Below are 22,268 nucleotides of genomic sequence, written 5' to 3' on the forward strand. Positions count from 1 at the left end.
ACTCCTGGTTTCTGCTCAGAGCATCAGAGAAGTTCCCCCAGATCCCAATAGCCTGATCAAGTCTCAGAGTGTGGGGCCCCTTACAAGGAGATGAAAAGAAAAAATAATTTCCCTCAGCCAGAAGAGAGTTTCTGGGACTTTCCTGGCCTTGGTTGGTATAAGTGCTCAATTAATTCAAGGTCTCCAGGGTCCCAGTGCTCCGTCCTGGGGCGTAGTGTGGGGTATTGGTGAGGGCATGGGCCCTGGAGTCCAGACACCTGTATGAAAATGTCAGCTCAGCGTGTGATAGCCAGGGGACTCTGACAAATGGCTTCGATTCTCCAGGCCTCCATGTCCTCATCTTCATAAGACCCAGACATGGGGGGATCGTCTAGATCACTTAAGACCCAGTGATGTGGGGATTGTGGAGGACTCAGTAGCCTCACAGACCACAGGAAGCATCTAGCCAGGTGCCACTTTTGAGTGTGTTATCCCATTTCAGAGATGAGTACAACTGAGGCTTGCAAAGTTGCTTTAACGTGCTCCAGGTTCCACACAGCTGGCATTGGAGCCAGGTTAGGTCTAACTGTTATCACCCCATTTTAGTGACTACCTCTGAGAGGACCCGTTACTTTGAGTTCTTAGGGTGTGCAGCTGAAAGAGCAAAATTCTACTGATTTTAAGCAGAATTATTTTTTAAAAGAACGATGGAGGAAAATCGGCCCATCCCCTACTTTCTAGAGTCAGTCTTATCTACATTGTGTTCATGATCCACCAGTGATAACGTGAGATTATTTGGGGGAGTTCATGAAGGAGTGTCATGGGAGAATTTGTATTGAGTTTATGTGCATCAACAAAAATTTATATAATTATTCCAGTACTTCACAGATATTATGCTTAGAATAAGACTAAGTTAAAAAAAAAAAAAAAAAAGAACAGTTGAAGCTATCTAAAGTTGGTTTAGAAAAGAAATATTGAGGGCAGTCCCATACAGACTTCGTAAAGCCTATAGCATAGCTGTTAAGAGTCCAGATTCTGGAACCAGACTGCCAGGGTTCACATGTTCCACGCTCATCGGGTGTGTGGCCCTGGGTAAGTTAAATCAATCACTTGTGCTTCAGTTTCTTCATCTGCAACATGTGAAGAATGATAATAAAACCACCCTCCTAGAACTGCTGCAAGAATTAAATGAGGGGATACGTGGATAAGCTCTTGGAATAGTTAGTTATGCATATTCAGTTGATGACAGTGGTGATAATGGTGGTGGCGATGGGGACAGTGCTGGAAAAACCTTAAAGATGATGTGTGTCCACGTGATTTACATTTTAGAAACACTTTTTACAATTCTTAGAGAGACAACTAGCATTCCAAATGTAAGACGCCTAGACCAGAAGGAAGCTAGGAGGGGTCCCAGCCCTCAGGTCACAAGTGGCATAAACAAGTTTCTTCCTGTTCCCAGGTCTGGGATCCACCTGCTAGAAGCAGTGGTCCCCCGCTGGCATCAGAATGGCAGCTGAGCAGATTCGCCAGCTCTTCTCTCTGACATTGAACTAATCTTCAGGCCCAAAGCTCCCTTGATGTATAAACAGGCAACTGTTTAACCAAAAGTTGGCAAATCCGTCGAGAGCCTGGCCAGGAACCTCCTCCAAGCAAATCTGCTTTCAGGAGGCCCGTTGGTGCCAACTTGCTTATCAGGAAAAGAACTCTCTCCCCATCTGTCTTGTAGCACCATGATTGATGGGAGGAGATAATTAATATCTCATCTCCAATGGGGAAAGCAGATTGCATTCCCCTCTCTCTTTTCTTAAACCCAACTGGTGAGTTTATCACTGTTTGCATGTTCACTTTATTTAATCCAGTTATGGCAGCCATGTCAAAATAAAGCTTAGCATCACTCAGGCACCCACGCAAAGCTGTGTACACAGCTCTGTCGGCCTCCTCATAGGTTTTGAGGTCAACTTTAGAACTTTTCTTTTTTCGAAACAATACATGTTGAAGTTAGAACATAGACTAGAAGAAAAGTTTGTGCAGTGTTATCTCTGAGATAAAGAGTATGTTTTTTCACTTCCTTTTTTGCTTTATTTTGTGTTCCATGCCTAGGGAGACCTACATTACTTTTATAATTAGAATGTAATGCAGTAGATATCGTTTTTAAATTTGTGTGAAATTTAAAATAGGGAAAATCAATTAGTCCTCAGTGGGCCTTTAGACTCTCAGAGGCACAAGCTGATTCGGGCCCTGAGCGCTGGAAAGACCATGGGCCACCCAACCTGGGGTTCTTGGTTCCAGGATTTGGGTCCCTGACTCTGCATTTCTGCTTAGGCTGATTTTTCTTTCATTCATGAATGTGAAACTCAAGTCAACTTTCTTGACCCAGAGTGTATGTAATATAGGGTTTACTGTGTGCCAGAGACTGTCCTAAATGCTTTATAGATATTAATTCTTTCAATTCTCTCAACAATCCCATATATAAGTACAGTTGTTATCATGCCCATTTTCTACATGGGAACACTGAGGCTAGAGAGATTAAACAACATACAGCTTGGAAATGGGGAAACAGGCTTGAACACAGGTGGCCTGGTTCCAGGGTCTAGACTCCAAGCCGCTGTGCTATACTGATTCCCTAAGTATGTTCATCGTGGAGTTTCCGGCCACGTTCAAGCCACATGTTCTTATGGATGACACGTTCCTTCCACCACTCAGATCAGACCTGCCTCTCCTGTGGCTCGTCTCCTCTGATGTGAGGTGGTGAAGCTCAGCTTCTGCCTGTAGCTCTCACTCCCACCACTTTAGTTTCTCTTCACTCATTTGGGCTCCTGCACACGCTGTTTCTGTCTCCTATAAAGCTCTTTCCCACAGCTCTTCAGATGACTGATTCCTTCTCATCCTTCTTGTCTATGTCGCCTCCTCAGCAAAATCTTCCCCAACAATCTTCACTAATTAGGTCCCTGTCTCTTTATTTTCTGTCATTGTACTGTTTTCCTGTATAACACTTATCACAAATGTCTAATTATATGTTCATGTATTTTGTAGCTCTTTATGACTACTTACTTATTTATTAGAGCAGTTTTACAGCCTTCTGATGAAGAGTGTGGAATCCAGAGCCTGACTGCTAGGTTTGAATCCCTCCCTTAACACTGACCAAGTGTGTAGCCTTGGGAAAATTACTTAACCTCTCTGTATCTTTGTTCCTTCACTTGTAAAATGAATTCTCATAGGATTGTGATGAAGGCTAAATGAGAGAATATATATTAAGTGCAAGGAATAGGACTTAGAAAGTAGTAAGTGCTCAATAAATGATAAGTATTATTGTTTTCCCTCTCATTCTAGAAGAGAGAAAAGGACAGAGCTCATGTCCATCCCCTTTCAACCATATTCTCAGCACATAGACTTGGAGAGCTGCTGAATGAGCAAATGACCCAAGCTCTTTTGCTCTTCCGACTACTGCAGAGTAGGGACTGACAGCTGACTCCAGCCCAGGTCAGGAAGGGGCATAACCCACACTAGCATGTGAGAAATGGCCAGCAGATCTGTTATGGATCCCTTATGCCAAACTAGGAGCTTAATGACCTGAATCCTCACTGACTGTGCCTTGGAAAGATGGGAGGGTTTTGTATTTGTGGCTCTCAGACAGAATTCAGGGTGCTGGTGATGCTTGTCACATCTGCCCCCACAACTGTGGGTATCACAGGAGATTCACTGTGGAGGCGCTGGGCTTCTGTCCTTGATGCTGAAATGACATTGCTTTTCAGAACATAAAGAGTTTCTTCTCCTTAGCCCTGAAGTGCCCTACACATGCCTGTCTACAAAGTCCTAGAATAGAGAAGAGAAGCGATAGAAGTTTTAATTTTCCAGCTTGATGATGGAAAATGTTAAGTATCTTGGTGAACATTTATTCAGTTGTGTCCGACTCTTTGTGACCCCATGGGCTGCAGCAGGCCAGGCCTCCCTGTCCATCACCAACTCCCAGAGTTCACTCAAACTCATGTCCATTGAGTCGGTGAGGCCATCCAACCATCTCATCCTCTGTCATTCCCTTCTCCTCCCATCTTTAATCTTTCCCAGCATCAGGGTCTTTTCCAATGAGTCAGTTCTTCGCATCAGGTGGCCAAAGTATTGGAGCTTCAGCTTCAGCATCAGTCCTTCCAGTGAATATTCAGGGCTGATTTCCTTTAGGATTGACTGGTTTGATCTCCTTGCAGTCCAAGGGACTCACAAGAGCCTTCTTTATCACCATAGTTCAAAAGCATCAATTTTTTGGTGCTCAGCTTTCTTTATATTCCAGCTCTCACATCCATACATGACTACTGGAAAAGCCATTGCTTTGACTAGACAGACCAAGCACTTGCTAAGTGCTGAGCAGTATGCTAAGCCCTCTCCATATAAAATATAATCTCATATAAACTCTGTGAGACAGGTATTATGATGATCACAGTTTCCACATAAGAAGCTGAGGTGTCTCATATTCAGGTCACCTAAGGTTAATGGCAGATCCAGGACTTTTACCCAATATTCTGGCTCCACAGACCCAGGTTTGGCCACTGTGTAACGTGGCTGTTTTGTGTGGGCCCTTCACATAGCTGGCTGACTTCAGACACTGTGTTTTCATGCTTTGCTCCATGACTTTGTGTTTAAACTGAAATGCTTAGGTTGTACTTATACTAAAGAGTAATCTGGGTTCAGTGACGTATCACTGGACAGGAGAAGAGAAGAAGTAATTTTATAGGCTGTGTGACTTTGGATGACCTTGGCTCATACATCCTCTGTGGGCCTCAGTGTGCTGGGGACTTTTATCTATAGAATTAGTTATATTAGCTAATTGCTGAGATTTCTTCTTGCTCAAACATGCTGTAAAATCTGAGGGGCAGAGTTCTTTCTTTCAGAATTCATTATACGACAAGACAGTTCTGGAATAATTCCACACTTGATGAATATGCTGAGATTGTAGCCAGGGAATTAACTGAATTGAGAGATTTCTTTAGTGTCTGTCTTTTCTGGGGCCATTTTCAAAGGCTACAGATTACTTTCTCAGCTAACTTTTTCTCCCGTGGGGGAGATTCAGAACCCCAGGCCCCCTCCATCTGATTAACTCTGATGCTCAACTGGTCCTTGTGATATCCCAGTAGAATCATATTTAGCTATGACTTTGTCCCATATTGTGGCAGTAGAGTCAAATCTCAGGAAGACAAACCATTCCTGGGAGCCCGGGAGGTAAAACCAAATGTAAGCTATCTCATGTTTGCCCTTAAGTAACCTGTTCTGAAGACAGAGTTCCTTGTGAGGTCTGGCAAGAAGCCTCTTCCAACCAGCAATGAGCCATTTTGTCTTGGTTCACTCATTTCTGGGCACTGCCTTTTTGAGGAAGAACAAGTTCTCAGATCCTTCATTTGAGTTCTTTTGGAGAGACCCCAGTGAATTGGGATGAAGAATGGGAAAGTAGTTAAGCACTTGCATTGGATTCATCCAGACCTGAATTCAAGCCCAGACCTGATCAGTGTGTGACTTTGGAGAAATTACTTAACCTTCCTGTGACTCAATTCCTTCACCTGTCAGATGTGTGTTAGAAAATTTTGATACCTGGTTAACCAACAGCAGCTACCTCCTGATTGCCTGACAGATGTGGATGTTACTCTCCCCTTTTTTCATTCACTCAACAGGTATTTATTGGGCACATGCTGGATGCTAGACACTGCTCTAGGCACTAGGGATACCGCAGTGATCAAAAAGAGACAGAAATGGGGAAAGGATAGTTAGGGAGTTTGGGGTGGTCATGTACACACTGCTTAGTGTTATGTGTCAGATGGGAGGGGAGTTTGGGGAGAATGGATACATGCATGTGTGAGGCTGAACCTCTTCACTGCTCACCTGAAACTATGACAGCATTGTTAATAGGCTGTACCCTCAAAGAAAATAAAAAGTTCAGGAAAAAAGACAAACATTTCTGCCTTCTTGGGGCTTACATCCAGTAGTACAAAAGGCAATAAATTAAATAGATACCTTGTGCATCATATTAGAAAGTGAAAAGTGCTATGGAGAAAAATAAAACACCAGAGGAGGCTTGGGGAGGGGTGTCATGTCTGTGGAAAAAGGAACTGGTGATTGGGTCAGCCCGTTGTTTGGGTGGAGTCTTACTAAACACTTTGCAAGGAATTTTGTAAATATCACCCATCACACTTTCGCAGCTGATTTGGGAGCTCATCAGAACAGGTGTCATGGGCTCATCCTACAGGTGAGGCAAGTGGCATTCAGAGAGGGTGAGTCAGCCCCACACCTCAGTGAGTGCAGGGACAGCATTGGTACCAGATCCTCGTCGTGTCTGCTCCTCTATGATATCGCCTGTTGACCCTCGGTTTCCCTGGTAACTAGGTCACCTGGAAACAAAACTAAAGGGAGGACAGCATCACTGGCCATCTTCTATGTAATGGGCCTATTGCTGCACATCTTCCCTCCATCCCTCAGGTGGGCGAGCCGTGCACCTTTTCCTGGTGGGCCAACACTGATGAAAGACTCACCCAGGTGTTCACAAACTTACTTTGGTTTCCAGCCTTTACCTTTTCAAATTATGGTAAATCCACGCGGGGGAATAAAAAGCAAAACCACTGCCTAAAGAGCTTGATTCTTTTTGCCTGCTAGATTCCCACACTCTGGGCCTCTTCCACCTTCTCTCAGTCCAGACCTAAGTTCCCAGTAGCCCCTTTCAACCCAGGAACTTTTCTGAGACCTGGGCAATCTGTGATCTCTATTTCCTCATAATTAACTAAAGCATGCTTTTGCGGCTTATCGGTTTTTGAAGGCAGTAAGTACAGCAGACAATCTCCCAAACCCCGTAAATATTTTATTTTGGAGATTACTGCATAAATATTGTATTTGGATATTGCAGTCTGGGACATCACATTAAAATTGCAAGATGATGCTGTTATCCAATCTAATGGAACATGAAATTTAAAAGCTGGTCCATGGCAAGAAAAATTTTGCGTGTCGTCCCACCTGTATTTCTTCTCTCTCTCTCTTTCCCTCAGTTGTCTTGATTACCATGTAAGTTTTGATAAAGTATCTAAAATTTAAAGGTTTAAGCACAGTTAAGTGTACCCACCGGACATTATCATCTAATTGGCACCAGCCAGAGTCGAGATAGGATTTTCTTTTCCCTGCCTCAGTGGCTTCCTTCAGTGAATCAGTTATAGCTAAGTTTGGTGTCAGTAAGTGCCATTGTGAGTGTATTGAAAACCCTTCACTGGGTCACTCCCCAGAGAGAATGTGGCTTTGCTAAGGATAGTGAATTTTACACTTGGAAAGAAAATGTTAGGGAAAGGTCAGGACCAGGGACACTGGAAACCTGGGTCTCCTGGTTGGCGTCTACCCTGTGTCATCAGAAAAGTTTTCAGCCTCCTCTGGGCTCCCATATATCCGTCTAGTGCTTGCCCCACACCCTCTTCCTCGGTGTAAGAGTGACTTAAGAATGTCACAGCTGTCCCTTGTTATTGTTCAGTCACTAAGTTGTATCCGACTCTTTGTGATCCCGTGAACTGCAGCACGCCAGGTTTCCCTGTCCATCACCAGCTCCCGGGGCTTGCTCAAACTCATGTCCATCAAGTCGGTGATGCCATCCAACCCTCTCATCCTCTGTCACCCCCTTCTTCTCTTGCCCTCAATCTTTTCCAGCATCAGGGCCTTTTCCAATGAGTCTGCTCTTCACATCAGGTGGCCAAAGTACTGGAGCTTCAGCAGCAGTCCTTCCAATGAATATTCAAGGTTGATTTCCTTTAGGATTGATTGGTTTGATCTCCTTGCTGTCCAAGGGACTCTCGAGAGTCTTCTCCAGCGCCACATTTTGAAAGCATTAATTCTTCAGCACTCAGCTTTCCTTATGGTCCAACTCTCTCATCTGTAGATGACTACTGAAAAAAACCATAGCTTTGACTGTAGGGACCTTTGTCAGTAAGTGATGTCTCTGCTTTTTAATATGCTATCTAGGTTTGTCATAGCTTTCCTTCCAAGGAGCAAGAGTCAGCAGTGATTTTGGAGCTCAAGAAAATAAAATTTGTCACTGTTTCCACTTTTTCCCAATCTGTTTGCCATAAAGTGATGGGACTAGATGCCATGATCTTAGTTTTTTGAATGTTGAATTTTAAGCCAGCTTTTTCACTCTCCTCTTTCGCCTTCAATAAGAAGCCCTTCAGTTCCTCTTCATATTATGCCATTAGAGTGGTATCATCTGCATAACTGAGGTTGTTGCTAGTTCTCCCAGCAATCTTGATGCTAGCTTGTGAATCATCCAGCCTAAACAGTACCTTAGAGACTACCTAACTCACCATTATTACAACTGGTGGTCTGTGGGCTGGATTCAGCCTTGGGGTATGTCTTATTTATCCATAAAATTTTTTTTAATGGATTTGAAATTCTTTTAGAAAATGCATTCTCTACATCTTTGCTGATTCTACCTACCCTGTTATCTTATACTCAGCCCACCTCACACACTTAGATTATTTGTCTGATCCCTGTAGGCATTTAATTTCACAACCTAGACCTAGCCCAACTTTGCCAGTTTCCCATGGGGGAAGTTAGTCAAGGTCATTATTTTCCAAACTCACCCAGCTGGTTATTGGTAGAGTCACGTTGTGATGAGATGAAAAGCACATTTTAACAGAATTAAGTCTATTCACCACCAGCATCCCTGTAATCACCATTTTTATTACACTAGCATCAAGTTTCCCTAAGAATTAAATCTATTACACCACTGTGCTCAGTGACTGACCAATGTCTGGGGGCAGGCCCTCTCTTTGTGCAGAAGAAAGAGCTATAGGTGAGGGTTTATCAGTGAGGTTTCAGGCAGTTCCCTCTAGTGGATTTGTGGGAGGCTCAGTGGGAGAGATTCTTTCTAGAATTGAGCGTGGCCAGCAGGGTGGGACCATCTCCAGCTGCTATATTCTGCCACTGCCCTGCAGTGTTCCAGAACCTGTAAGGTAGGCAGAAAGGAGGAAGCTTGGGTCAGCTCTAGTGAGTGTAGCATCTGTCTTGAAGGAGACAGGCAACTCTAATGTGAAGACAGAGGTGAGATCTGTCATGGAGACACAAAAACCTGTAGAGATGCAGTGGGGGATGCAGCCTGGCCTAGTGGAAAAGTGGCACTAATGTGCCCCAGCCATGGCTACCTACTCTACCTGGAGGCTAAGAACATTTGCACCCATCACAGTAGTGATAGTGATAAAGGTGAAATCATTAAGGAATGTATTAGTCTGGACTTTTTCCATTGCAAATGACAGAATCCTATTCCAAAATGCCTTAAGTACATTGCTAACAAGTCTCAGGGTGAGTCAGGGACAGCAAGATCCAGGGTCTCAAGCAAAGGCGTTGAAGCTTTGTCTGTGTCTATCTCCTCTCTCTCTCTTTTCTCTCTGTGTTTCTGTGATACCTCCATGGCCAGACAACCTCTATACACATGGTGACAAGAGGGCTGCCTGCAACCCTCAGCTTACATTCTTCTGGACAAAAATCCCCAAGAAAAGCCTTCCTTCCTAGTTTTTTCGGCAAAAGTCCAGAACCCAGTCTCAGACTCAGCTTGAGTTGTTCTCCCATCCCTGAAGCAATCATGGCAGCCCAGCAGGTGGTATACTCTGGTTGATCACGCCGAGTTGTGTGCCCACCCCTGGTGCTGGGGGTGAGGCAAACTAAGTGAGCTGAGAGTTGAGGGTGAGTGAATGTCCAAAATAAAATCAAGGCGCGGTTCCCACAGAAGCAAGGAATGGATGCTGGGCAGACAGACAGAAGGAAATGAAGTACCAATATGTGCTGCAATGTGAACCAAAAGAACCAAAGTGAAGTCGCTCAGTCATGGACTCTTTGCGGCCCCATGGACGGTAGCCCACCAGGCTCCTCCGTTCATGGGATTTTCCAGGCAAGAGTACTGGAGTGGGTTGCCATTTCCTTCTCCAGGAGATCTTCCTGACACAGGAATCGAACCCAGGTCTCCCATATTATAGGCAGATGCTTTAGTGTCTGAGCCATCAGGAAAGTCCTGCAATGTGAAAGAACCTTGAAAACATGATGATAGGTGGAAGAAGCCACATCTTGTGTGATTCCATCTCTATGAAATATCCAGAATAGGTAAATCCATAGATGGATGGCCAGGATCTGGAGGGAAGGGGAATAGGAAGTAACTGCTGATGAGGATGGGGGTTTCCTTTGAGGGTGATGAACTATTTTGAAACTAGGTAAAGATGACAATTGCAGATGAACTAGTGCTGTTGAATTGTATGCTTTTCAATGGTTTATTTTATGTTGTATGAGCTGGAAGAGCAGCAAGATCCCTGAGTCAGAAAACTTGTAAATTATAAACTCCCAAGGAGACAACCAGCTCCTGAGCAGCAGGGATCATCTCTGCTTCTCCTTGCCTTCCACCAGGGCCAGCCCATGCCTGGCACCTAGTAGGTGTGAAATTAATGCTAAGTGAAAATGAACTGAGAGTTTGGGCCAGAAGTCTTGGCCCTTGCTCTGCCCACCCTCCCAACAGCTCCATCCACCTGACAAGCTCTTTGACCTTTGATTTCTGTGTCTGTAAATTAGGGAATGCTGATTTTGCCTTGCCTGCCTCACAGAATCCTGTGTGTGTGTGTGTGCGTGTGTGTGTGTGTGTGCGTGTGTGTGTGTGTGTCCTAGAGAAGGAGTTATTAATCTGAGGTTCATGGACAGAATGTAGGGGTCTGTGACTTTGAATAGGAAGAAAATGATTTTCTTTTTTTTACCATGCTGGGTATTTTTTGCTCCGTGGGCTTTTCTCTAGTTTCAGCGAGTGGGGGCTGCTCTCTAGTTGGCGGTGCACAGGCTTCAGTAGTTGCAGCTCGTGGGCTCAGTAGCTGCGGCTCCCAGGCTCTTGAGCACAAGCTCAGTAGTTGTGGGGCACAGGCTTAGTTGCTCCACGACATGTGGGATCTTCCCAGCTCCGGGATTGAACCCGTGTCTCCTGTATTGGCAGGCAGATTCTTTACCACTGGACAATCAGGGAAGCCCAGGAAGAAAATGATCTTAATTTTCACTAAACTCTAATTGAAATCCAGCTAAATGTAGGATAACAAACCATCATAGTATTAGCAGCTGCTGTTGGAATCATATAGTTCCTTTTTTTTTTGTCCATTCTCCCTGTTGTGTCCCCAACAAGTGATTGAACTCGTGACCCTTGCATTGTAAGCTCAGAGTCTTAACCACTGGACTGCCAGAGAAGTCCTAGGAATCACATATTTTCAAATCATATTGTAGTTGATGCCTCCATGCCTAAATATCATTTATGCTCACCTCTTCTTCAAAATTACAATAGTGTTTAGACCTACTGTAAGATCTTGTTATTAAATGTGTTAAAAAGAAAGCATATGTAATTATCATAAATTTGGTGTTTTTAAAAATATTTTGCAATCCTCTATATAGTGTGTGAATCAAGAATCATGTGAATTACCATGCCATCACTTTGGTATTTATGGAAATATTTTGTGACCCTGTGTATTTTTGTTGCATTTAAAAGCATTATTCTGCAATGGGATAAATTTAAGAGTATAGGATTAACAGATAGTTATATGTAAAATAGACGAACAAAAAAGATTTACTGTATAGCACAGGAAACTATATTCAATATCTTTCAGTAGCCTATAAAGGAAAAGAATCTGAAATATATGTATGTGTGTGTGTATATATATGTATGTGTGTATATGTTACTAAATCACTTTGCTATATGCCTGAAACTAACACTGTATTGTAAGTAAATATACTTAGTTTACTGATCAACTAATTTTAAAGAATAAATTTAAAAATAAAAGCATTGTTCTGAGATGAGGGTCTATAGCTGTATTCACCAAATTCCAGTGCATCTGTGGCATAAAAAGGTGATTTCAGAAGTTCTCTAAAGAGGAAGCAGATGTAGCAGATGATCATTGCCATCTAACAGTGCTGGGCAGGCAAGTGTCCTAAGCTCCTTAAGCCTCAATGTCTTAATCTGTAAAATGGGCATAATAATAGTACCTGCCTCACAGGGTTACCAGAGAAGGCAGTGGCACCCCACTCCAGTACTCTCGCCTGGAAAATCCCATGGACGGAGGAGCCTGGTGGGCTGAGGTCCACGGGGTCGCGAAGAGTTGGACACGACTAAGTGGCTTCACTTTCACTTTTCACTTTCATGCATTGGAGAAGGAAATGGCAACCCACTCCAGTGTTCTTGCCTGGAGAATCCCAGGGACGGGAGAGCCTGGTGGGCTGCCATCTATGGGGTCGCACAGAGTCGGCCATGACTGAAGCAACTTAGCAGCAGCAGCAGCATAGGGTTACAGAGACCAGCCTCACTTGTGAAGATCAAATGAGAAACTACACATAGATCCCCCAGCTCAGCACTGAGCATGTAGTAGGTGCTCAAGAAATGGCTTTATGGCCAAGACATTCCCTGACAGATGGTAGTTTTGACCATTTCTTTTGGACTCTGGGTTGAGCTCTTTCATGCCTAAACACGATTTTGTCTTGTCCAGATTCATCCGGAAACAGGGCCTGGACCGGCTCTTCCTGGAGTGTGATGCCCACATGTGGCGCCTGGGGGACCGGCGGATCCCAGAGGGCATTGCTGTGGATGGGGGCTCAGACTGGTTCCTGCTAAACCGGAAGTTTGTAGAGTATGTGACGTTCTCCACTGACGATCTGGTGACCAAAATGAAGCAATTCTACTCCTATACTCTGCTTCCTGCCGAGGTGAGTATCTGGGGAAAAATCCCTGAGAAAGCTAGGGTCAGGCTCTAGCCTTTGGAGCAAAGTGGATGCTGAATTTTCGGTGAAGCTACATGGGCATCAATACATTGTTCTCCAAACATCCAGAGGAAGATGGGGAACTGTACCAGCTATCAGGGACCTTACTCTCACAGTAGAGCCCCTGGTCCCATCCAGTCTGGATGGAGGTTATTGTATGGAATAGATGCACAATGCTGCCACCAGCAATCTATACAGTGTCTTTCAAAGTGTAAAGTAAAAAAGGCAGTTCTTCCTCAAGACACTTGGCTCCCATCAGTCATAAAATCATCACAATATTTTTGTTAGAACAACTTTATTGCCATTTTCTAGAAAATTGCTATTGAAAAAAATGCAAAGCTGTCATATCTACAATGCCGATGGTACCCACAGAGTTGTGCAGTGCACAACCTGCACAACTGTATATGTTGGCTTCTTTGGAGACACCCATACCGACTTTTGACAGCTCCTCCACAGTCACCAATCCTGTAACAACTTTTCCACACCAAAAATTCCTTTTCTAATTTTAAACAGTGTTCTGTCATTCCCTGACGAACAGTAGTTTTGGCCTCATCAATCACACCAGAAATTCCAGTGATCACCAAACCAGGGCTACTGTTGGGTTTGCTCTACCTCCTGCATTGACAGCCATTGTGGCCAAATGCTTAGGACTCAACATTTCTTGTTGGCTTTTGCAACTATTTGAAAAGCTCTCAGAAGTCTGTCACCACTTCTCAGACCTCAGGATGGTAAACTGACTTAGTTCAGGGTGCCAGAACGAGATACAATAGAATGATGGTACTTCTTACAGTTTTGGAGGCTAGAAGTCATAGGTCAAGGTGCCAGGGTGGTCAGGTGATCGCTCTCTTCTGGGTTGCAAACTGCTTATTGACAGGTCTTATTGTCACATGGTAGAAGGGGTGAGGGAAGGGCACTAATCCCATTTGTGCAGACCCCACCCTCATGACAATCATTTCCCAAAGGCCCTACCTCCTAACACCATCACATGGGGGTTAGGATTTCAACCTATGAATTTAGTGGGTATGCAAAAGGCCCTACCTCCTAACACCATCACATGGGGGTTAGGATTTCAACCTATGAATTTAGTGGGTATGCAACCATTCAGTCTATTTCAGAAAGTCCTGTGTGTAAGATTTCAGGCTATTCTGAAACAGCCCCAGCCCCATCTGGAAATGGGTAGGGACTCAGTGCTATGGTGTTGCTCCTGACAACAGCCAGCAGCCTTCTTATCAGACCTGGGCAGAGAGATTCTAGATTAGTTCCCTGACCTCTAGTTCACTTTCACCCTAATCTCTAACTTCAGAAAACTCCAGTGCTGGCTTGGTTTCTATTGAGCCTGCGACACCTCCCATCAATGGCCCACCAGTCCTGGCTGTGCCCCATCTCTGGGCCACTGAGGTTCTGTGTTTCTAGGCCAAATAAGACAATGTATCTCATTTGATGGTTTCCACATCCCTCACCAACGTCTGGGGCAGGGCCAAGCTCTGAGTAGGGCTGACTGCTGACATAACTCCTAAGGCATGATGGGCTTGTCATCACTGGGTCAGGTTTTGCTATTCTGTATACATGTTAAGTCATCAGGTTTTAATCCTATTTCAGTGAAAATCACTTTTTCTCTCAATTCCAATAAACTCCTCATCCATTATCTTTTCTGTATCATTATAAAAAGACACAGGACAATTGATAATCAGGTACCTACCCCACTGCTTGATGGAGAATATGTTCCTGTTTGGACTTTTAGACAATTCAAGCTTAAAATGCAGGTTCACAGACATGTCATTTAGCATCACAAGAAGGTCAGCTGGGTGGTGTGGATAGAGCCTTATTTTATCCACTCAGCCATAGAGAAGAGACTGTTTTGGACTTTGTTTGATTTAATCAAGGCGTGCATCCCAATGCTGGCTCTCTCTGTCCCACCCATCTGACCCCCTACCTCCCAGTGCACCCAGGCACTTTACATTCCAGTGTCTCTATTAGATCCCACCTCCTCCATCCCAGCATTTCTGCCCTGCCCTTTTCCCAAACCACCTCTAGGGGATGAATTTAGAAGAAATCTGAAGGATGAGCCATGAGTTTGCCAACAGGCAGACACATATTCCCCAATAGTTTCCCCTAGGAAGCAGAGAGCAGGGGAAAGTATATCACCCTGGTATCTGAGGTTGTTATAAAACAGTGTCCACATAGAAGTCAGTGTGTGTCTTTCTCTCCCCATCTCTCTCTCTTTCAGCAGCTCCAAACATATGTCTCCGCTCTGGTCTCTCTTGTCACTCTCAACATTGCCTTTTTCTCAAGATTCCTAGGAGAGGTTGGCCAAGAGTCTCAGGGATAGGGGGAAATTATGGTGTCTGGTTCAGCACCATGGACAGCGGGACGCCCCAGCACACCCAACCTCCTTCCCTCCCTGTGTTGTCTGTGACTGGGGCAGGAGGGCATCCATGATTCTGGCCTCCCTCTCCCAGGAGTGAAATTCCAGGGCTTCAGTCTTTGTTCCAAGATATCTCAGACTGAATCCCTTTGGTTTCAGGTCTAGCCATTTGTAAAATCAAGAGTCCTTTGGCCCAAGGTTTTCTAGAAAATTGTCCCAATGTCTTCCTCTGGTCCTCATGTGTTGACATACCTTGTACTGTGCTTAGTCACTCAGTCGTGTCCAGCTCTTTGTGACCCTATGGACTGTAGCCTGCCAGGCTCCTCTGTCCATGGGGATTCTCCAGGCAAGAATACTGGGGTGGGTTGCCATGCCCTCCTCCAGGGGATCTTCCCAACCCAGGGATTGAACCCAGGTCTCCTACATTGCAGGCAGACTCTTTACCATCTGAGCCACCAGGGAAGCCCAAGAATATTGGAGTGGGCAGCCTATCCCTTCTCCGGTGGATCTTCCCAACCCAGAAATTGAACCAGGTCTCCTGCATTGCAGGTGGATTCTCTACCAGATGAGCTGCCAGGGAAGCCCTTAAGGGACTTTTTCCTCTCTGCTGAACAGACAGAGGATATACTGGGTCATAATAGATGCTTAAAATCAGCTTCTAGGCTTCTGGGGAGAGGCATCTTAGAGAAACACTCAGAGCAGTAACTGCTAAGCAGAATGTCACTCTGGACAAAACTTCCAGGGTGCTCTGGTTTGGCCTGGATGGGACTGACTCCATTTGCAGAGAGAACAGCTGAGTCTGCAAAAGAGTCCCTTCACTGTCATGTGGCCCCTGGGAAGGACCCCCACCCCAGCCCATTCAAAGGAGGCTGGGTGAGGTCTCAAGCCAGGCCCTTCTCTCCCCCGCAGTCCTTCTTCCACACGGTCCTGGAGAACAGCCCCCACTGTGACACCATGGTAGACAACAACCTGCGCATCACCAACTGGAACCGCAAGCTGGGCTGCAAGTGCCAGTACAAGCACATCGTGGACTGGTGCGGCTGCTCCCCCAACGACTTCAAACCGCAGGATTTCCACCGCTTCCAGGTGAGCCGCCCACCCAGCCCACCTGCCCTTGCCTTCCAGCCAGCGTCTGCAGGTGTCCAAGGCAGCCCTGCAGGTCATCACATCCCACACACTCCAGCCCCGGCTGTTGATGACAATCATAACAACATCCACAATAGCCAGCACTTACTCATCACTAACACCATGCAAGGGACTTTCTAACCACTTGGCCCGTATTGACTCATTAACCCCACAATAGCCTTAGAAGATAGACACAGAGACAAATTATTGTTACATTTTAGAGATAGGGAAACTGAGGTAGAGAGAGATCAAAAACTTTATGCAAGGTCACACAGCCCAACATATCTGTTTTCAAAGGCTATACTTGCATCCATTTCTCTATGCTGCCTTTTGATCAGAATCTCCTGAAATATTTGTTTAAAATACATTTCCAGGTACAAACTTGGTTGGAGGGCAGAGTTCCTCAACCTCAGCACCCTTGACATTGTGGCTGGATAATTCTGTGTTAGGGTGGAGGGATGTAGGATATTTAAGCAGCATCCCTGGCCTCCACCCGCTAGATTCCAGAAGCACCCCATCCTCCACTGTGACAACCAGGATGTCACTGTTTAATGTCACTGTGGGGATCCAGTAGCACCCTGCAGACATGACAACTAGGAATGTCTTCAGATATCACCAGATATCCACTGGGGGCAAACACATCCCCAGTCGAGAGCTTCTGATCTCCAGTGAGGCTCAGGAATTTTTATTTTTAATGTATCAGACTTTGGGAAGTTCTGATGAGCAGCCAGGTTTGTAAACCACCGTGCTCTGTGAATTTAAAGGAGTAACAAGAAGAAAGGTTCTTGCCATCACAGGTATCGATACAGGGCCTAGCAGTTCATGCTCTGGGGAGAGGAGAGGCAGGAGGGTGGCCAGTGTCCATCTGCTTCCCATGAGCCCCATGAGCCCCATGAGTCCCATGAGTCTTGGACCCCAGACCTGTTCAGGATGGCAACCTATTTCCATCCCATGTGAGTATGCCTCCTGCTCCCTCCAGGCCAGCACCCTGAATTCTTCCTCTTCTCCTCCTCACCATGCTCATCCTCAGCTGCCCAGAGCAGATACAGAAGGCTACACATTCACAGGTCACTCTTAGGCCACTAGAGCTACCATGTGGAGATGATATGCTGCTCCCCAAACCACTAACTAGGGGTGATGGAGGGTGTTGAGGGCGGGGACAACAGTGCCAGGCTGATAACCCAATCCCAAGTGTCCCTACTACCTCGCTCTGGCACATAACTGAACCATCCAGGGGAGGACCCAGACTGCCCCCAGGGAGCTTCCAGCCTCTTAGCCCGGCTCCTCGGAGTGCGGTCTGTAGAACAGCAGCAGCAGCATCACCAGGGAGCTTGTTAGAGATGCAGAATCTCTGCTGCTCCTGGCCTGCTGAGTCAGAATCTGCATTTTAACAAGATCCCCAGGCAACAGGGAGGCTGTTCTGTTTGTGAAGCATGGGGTTGGGGTCTTCTGTGTGCCAGGTTCTCTGCAGGCGTTGGCTTCACTGGGTAGAAATCATCTCCATTGTGTAGGTGGGGAAACCAAGGCACAGAGGGGGGACTTACTTGTCCATGGACACGCAGTAGTGGAGTGGTAGAGTGGGCGGTCCCACGCAGGTATTTCCAGGTCCAGACCTGAGCTTTTTCCACCAGACCTTGCTGCCAACCTGATTCCACACCTGATGGAATGCGGAATACACAGCGGGTTTTGTCCCATCATTCATATTCCCTCAAGATTCCCACCTAATGCCTTTCACCCATGTAAGCAGTAGCTGCAATGAGTATTCTTTAGGCCTGTGTTTGGTGGCAGACTGAAAGCTACCCAGGGGGCCTCCTCAGACCCATGTTAATTGAGGTTGGGTGAACTTGGGTGACATTTTAGCTCCACTGTCTGTGCATAAAGGGTCTGCTGAGCAGAAAGGGGTAGCAAGGGGAATATTTGACCTGTTCAAAAGGGGATAAAAGAAACAGAACAATTCCCACTTTTGTAGAGGATCAGCTTTCACCCTCATTGCAAAGGACCTTCATCATTTAGAGCAAGGAGATGGCGCAATTCTTGGGTGCACTGTCCCTTTTGGGCCACTCCAGGGCAGCGGCATTTGTATTCCAGTCCCAGCATCCTGGGGACATCGTGGTCCCTGATAAAGATCAGCCAACATAGAGACCGAGTCACATGCTCACAGCTCTTCAATTCACAGCAAACACAGATCAAGAATATTTCTCAACGTCTAGACTCAAGAAACTGCTGCCTGTAAGGAACTCTGAGTTCTTATGGTAAGAACTCCAAGGACGAGAACTATAAACATAGAAACATGCTTTTTAGGAGCTCCAGGTATGATCAGAGAATCTTTGGAAGAGAAAGGAGGCTGCCCTGCCACTGACTCTGGTGCTCTGCCTCCAGAAAGTAAAGACTTAGAAGTCCCTGTAGCAGACTTAAAGGCGTAGTGATAACAGTCTCATAATAGCTGCTAACACTGTGTGTCAGATTCTATGCTAACTACCCATATTATTATTGTACCCATTTTAAGGATTGGAAAACTGAGGCCCTGGATGACCTCCCCCAAGGACATATATAACTAGAAAGACATAGAGTGAGAATTTGAACTCACATGGTCTGGCTCTTTTTAAAGCTCGTATAAGGGAACCGAGCTAACCCCTCAACTGCAGAGAAAAGGTAGGGGTGGGTGTCCTGGGTGGGTGTCTCAGGTGTCTGTGAAGCAGAGACCAAATGGGATATTCCAAAACATTAACAAGAGTTTTTGTTATTGGGGCTTCAGATTCACTTGACTAGCAGTGTGATCCTAAAATGATATAGTCGATAGAATTCGGGTTTTAGAGTCATCTGGGTTTGAATCTTATGACTGTGTGTTTGTACATTATCCCTTCCCTTCTCTAAGTTGAGTTTCCTCATCTGTAAAATAGGAATCATAGCACCTGATTTGCGGAGATACTGGGAGGTGAGAGATAATGACAAAATGCAATGCCCTGCGTATAGTATATGCTCAGTTTTTATTGTCATTATTATTGCTGTTAATGCACTGAAGTGAAAACAATGCTAGACCTAAATGACGGTCAAAATTTGCACAAGATCACAGGCCCCTCAAAGGAAGGGTCTGTGGTTTAGTTGTTTCCACAGCCCCTAGGCCAGAGGTCAGCAAGCTACAGCCCCTGGGCTGATCGAGCCTGCTCCGTTTTTGTAAATGACTTACTTTGGAGCACGGCCACAAACCCATTCATTTTCCAGTTTGTCTGTGGCTGCGTTCACACTCTGACAGCAGAGTAGTTGCAAAGCTGGAAATATTTATTATCTGGCATTTTGATGGAAAGGTTTACTGATCTTGCCCCAGACCATGGTTTAAGACCTGGTAGATAACAAGTGCTCAGTACTTCACTTCTCTAGCCCGTGACCCTGGATCTGAATCCTGGCTCTCCCATTACCTTACTGTGTGACCTTAGATAAGTCCCTTTCCCTCTCAGGCACTCAGCCGCCTTGAAAAGTTGGTTTACGTAAGTAGCCCTCAAACATGTAGCATAATCACCTGGGAGCCTTTTATTTGGATACAGATTCCTAAAGCTCATCTTCAGAGATGTTGACTCAGTAGGTCTGGGGAAGGACTCCAGAATCTGAATATTTTAAAGCTGTTTAGGCGACTGACATGCAGCCAGCTCGTTTGCCTTGTCCTCACACCCTAGTGAGCAAATGAATCACCTTCAAAGACTGTTAAGAGTACAGATTTCTAAGCCTCACTTCCAGGGATTCTGACCAATAAATCCAGGGTGTTCCCTGTGAGTCTGTAAGTCGATTATAATGCCCAGGAGACAGTAGGGAGTGGTGGGGACTGTGGTGAGCCACAAGGCCCATACCTGTCTAAAGGGACAGCCGCTATTCAGCTTTAGCTACGTGTTACCATGCAGGAACATAGGCCTACCATTGCCAGATCATTTCTTTTTCAAGGGAAGCCAAAAGTTTCCACAAACTCTTCCACTTATAAAATTGTTGCCAGTTAATTCAATTTTAAAACATTCTTCTGGACAACTAAAATCCTTCTGTAGGTGGTATTTGCCCTAGACCTCCAGCTAAATGATTTCTGAGTTCCCTCCCAGCTATAACCATCTAAGATATAATTATTTCACAGATATTTAAATGAAGCTGACTCCCGTGTCCCTCATTGCTTTCAATGCTTTACAAATATTAACTCTTTCAATCCTAAAACCCTGTTGACAGACGAGGAAACTGCGAACAGAGAGGGTGGTAGGTGGCTGAAGGGTGAGGTGGACCCAGACAGGCTGGGACGGCAGAGCTCGCCTCCTCCAGCCCACCTCCCCCATCCCGCTGGCTGACTCTGCTCTCTCTATCCCACGAGCGCAGCAGACAGCCCGGCCCACCTTCTTTGCCCGCAAGTTTGAAGCTGTGGTGAGTCAGGAAATCATCGGGCAGCTGGACTATTACCTGTATGGGAACTACCCCGCGGGCACGCCGGGCCTCCGCTCCTACTGGGAGAACGTCTACGATGAGCCGGACGGCATCCACAGCCTGAGTGACGTCGCGCTGACCTTGTACCACTCCTTCTCCCGCCTGGGCCTCCGCCGGGCAGAGGCGTCGCTGCACGCCCCCGGGGAGAGCAGCTGCAGGTGAGCCGGGAGGGGCGGGGTGACCGGGGACGGGGGACAGCCCTCCTCTGCGGGGGCTGCGGCGCCACCCCGTGCTTCTCCCTGAAAATCAGCCACGCAGACGTCCCAGCGTCCAGAGCATTTCCTGTCTCAGCCATCGTCACCCTTTTACCCTCTCAGAATAGCAGATCTAATATTTACCTACGTATTTCCTTTCTGTAGACTCATGCCTTTAAAAAAAATTTTTTATTTATGTGGCTCTACCGGGTGTTAGCTGCGGCATGCATAATCTTTCAGTTGTGGCATGTGGGATCTGGGCTTCTCTGGTGGGGCAGACAGTAAAGGATCTGCCTTCATGCAGATTCGATCCCTGGGTGGGCATCCCCTGGAGAAGGGAATTGCTACCCACTCCAGTATTCTTGCCTGGAGAATTCCATGGACAGAGGAGCCTGGTGGGGTACAGTACAGTGCGTCACAAAGAGTTGGACACGACTGAGCGACTAACACACGCGCACACACGCACGCATGCGCAGGCACGCACGCACGCACACACACACGCAGGATCTAGTTCCACCAGGGATCAAACCCAAGCCCACTGCATTGGGAGCATGGAATCTTAACCACTGGACCACCAGGGAAGTCCTGTCTTTCTGTGGACTCATTCTTTAGGCTAAATACACATATTTTAGAAGAAAGCTTTATGTCACCATATTAGATAGTTCTATTTGTTTTACATGGAAAGTAATCATGAAAATACAGAACTTTTTTTTTTTACTTTTTGTTTTAGAAAATGTCAGATATATACTAAATGGAGAGAAAAATGAAATCCCATCTCCTATCGCCAGCTCTAGTGAATACCGACTCCACGCCAGTGCACTTTCATCTCTGCCTTCACCCCCTTTCCTCCTCCTCCCAGATCAGTTTGATTGAAGCAAATCCCATAAACATTTCATGTGTCTCTGAAAATTGACTCCTTAAAACATGACCATACTATCATTATCAGACCTGAAAATATAACCAGTAACATCACGGAAGGCAGAACCATTATTTAAAATGTTCACGTAACCTTTAGAATCATCTACCACTGGTGGGTACTAGTTGATACTTCAGGAAAGAATGTTCTAGAATATATATATGGAAAGAAGAGGGAAGGTGGGGAAAGGATTCAACATCACCCCCACCTCCCCCGCCTTTCCCTAAGCCTACCAAACCCTTTTAATTTGGGGCTGCTTCTCTTCCTCTTCAGCAATATGCATTGCAGATATTTCATAATTGCAAGGATTACGTGTCCTGTTTCTTTCGTTCAGCATTGGAATATTAGCCCCTCCTCTCCTTGCTCCTCTGCAGCTTCCATAATGATAATGACCCTTTTTAATGCCGCTGGTATTCCATTGAGTAGAAATTCCAGAGTTTGCTTAATCCAGCCCTTTCCTGTT

General features: G+C 45.7%; 1 protein-coding gene across 2 annotated transcripts in view; it reads left to right on the forward strand.

Moving 5' to 3' along the window:
* The window catches only part of XYLT1 (xylosyltransferase 1), a 343,638-nt gene that overhangs the window by 295,012 nt on the left and 26,358 nt on the right, over positions 1-22,268 (forward strand). For both annotated transcript variants that reach the window (XM_043914408.1, XM_043914409.1), the window contains exons 7-9: positions 12,483-12,699; positions 16,028-16,204; positions 20,591-20,853. In XM_043914408.1, coding sequence (XP_043770343.1) covers positions 12,483-12,699; positions 16,028-16,204; positions 20,591-20,853 — 657 coding nt within the window. The remainder of the gene's footprint in view (positions 1-12,482; positions 12,700-16,027; positions 16,205-20,590; positions 20,854-22,268) is intronic.

Source organism: Cervus elaphus, chromosome 10 (assembly GCF_910594005.1).
Source record: "Cervus elaphus chromosome 10, mCerEla1.1, whole genome shotgun sequence".
Taxonomy (NCBI): Eukaryota; Metazoa; Chordata; class Mammalia; order Artiodactyla; family Cervidae; genus Cervus; species Cervus elaphus.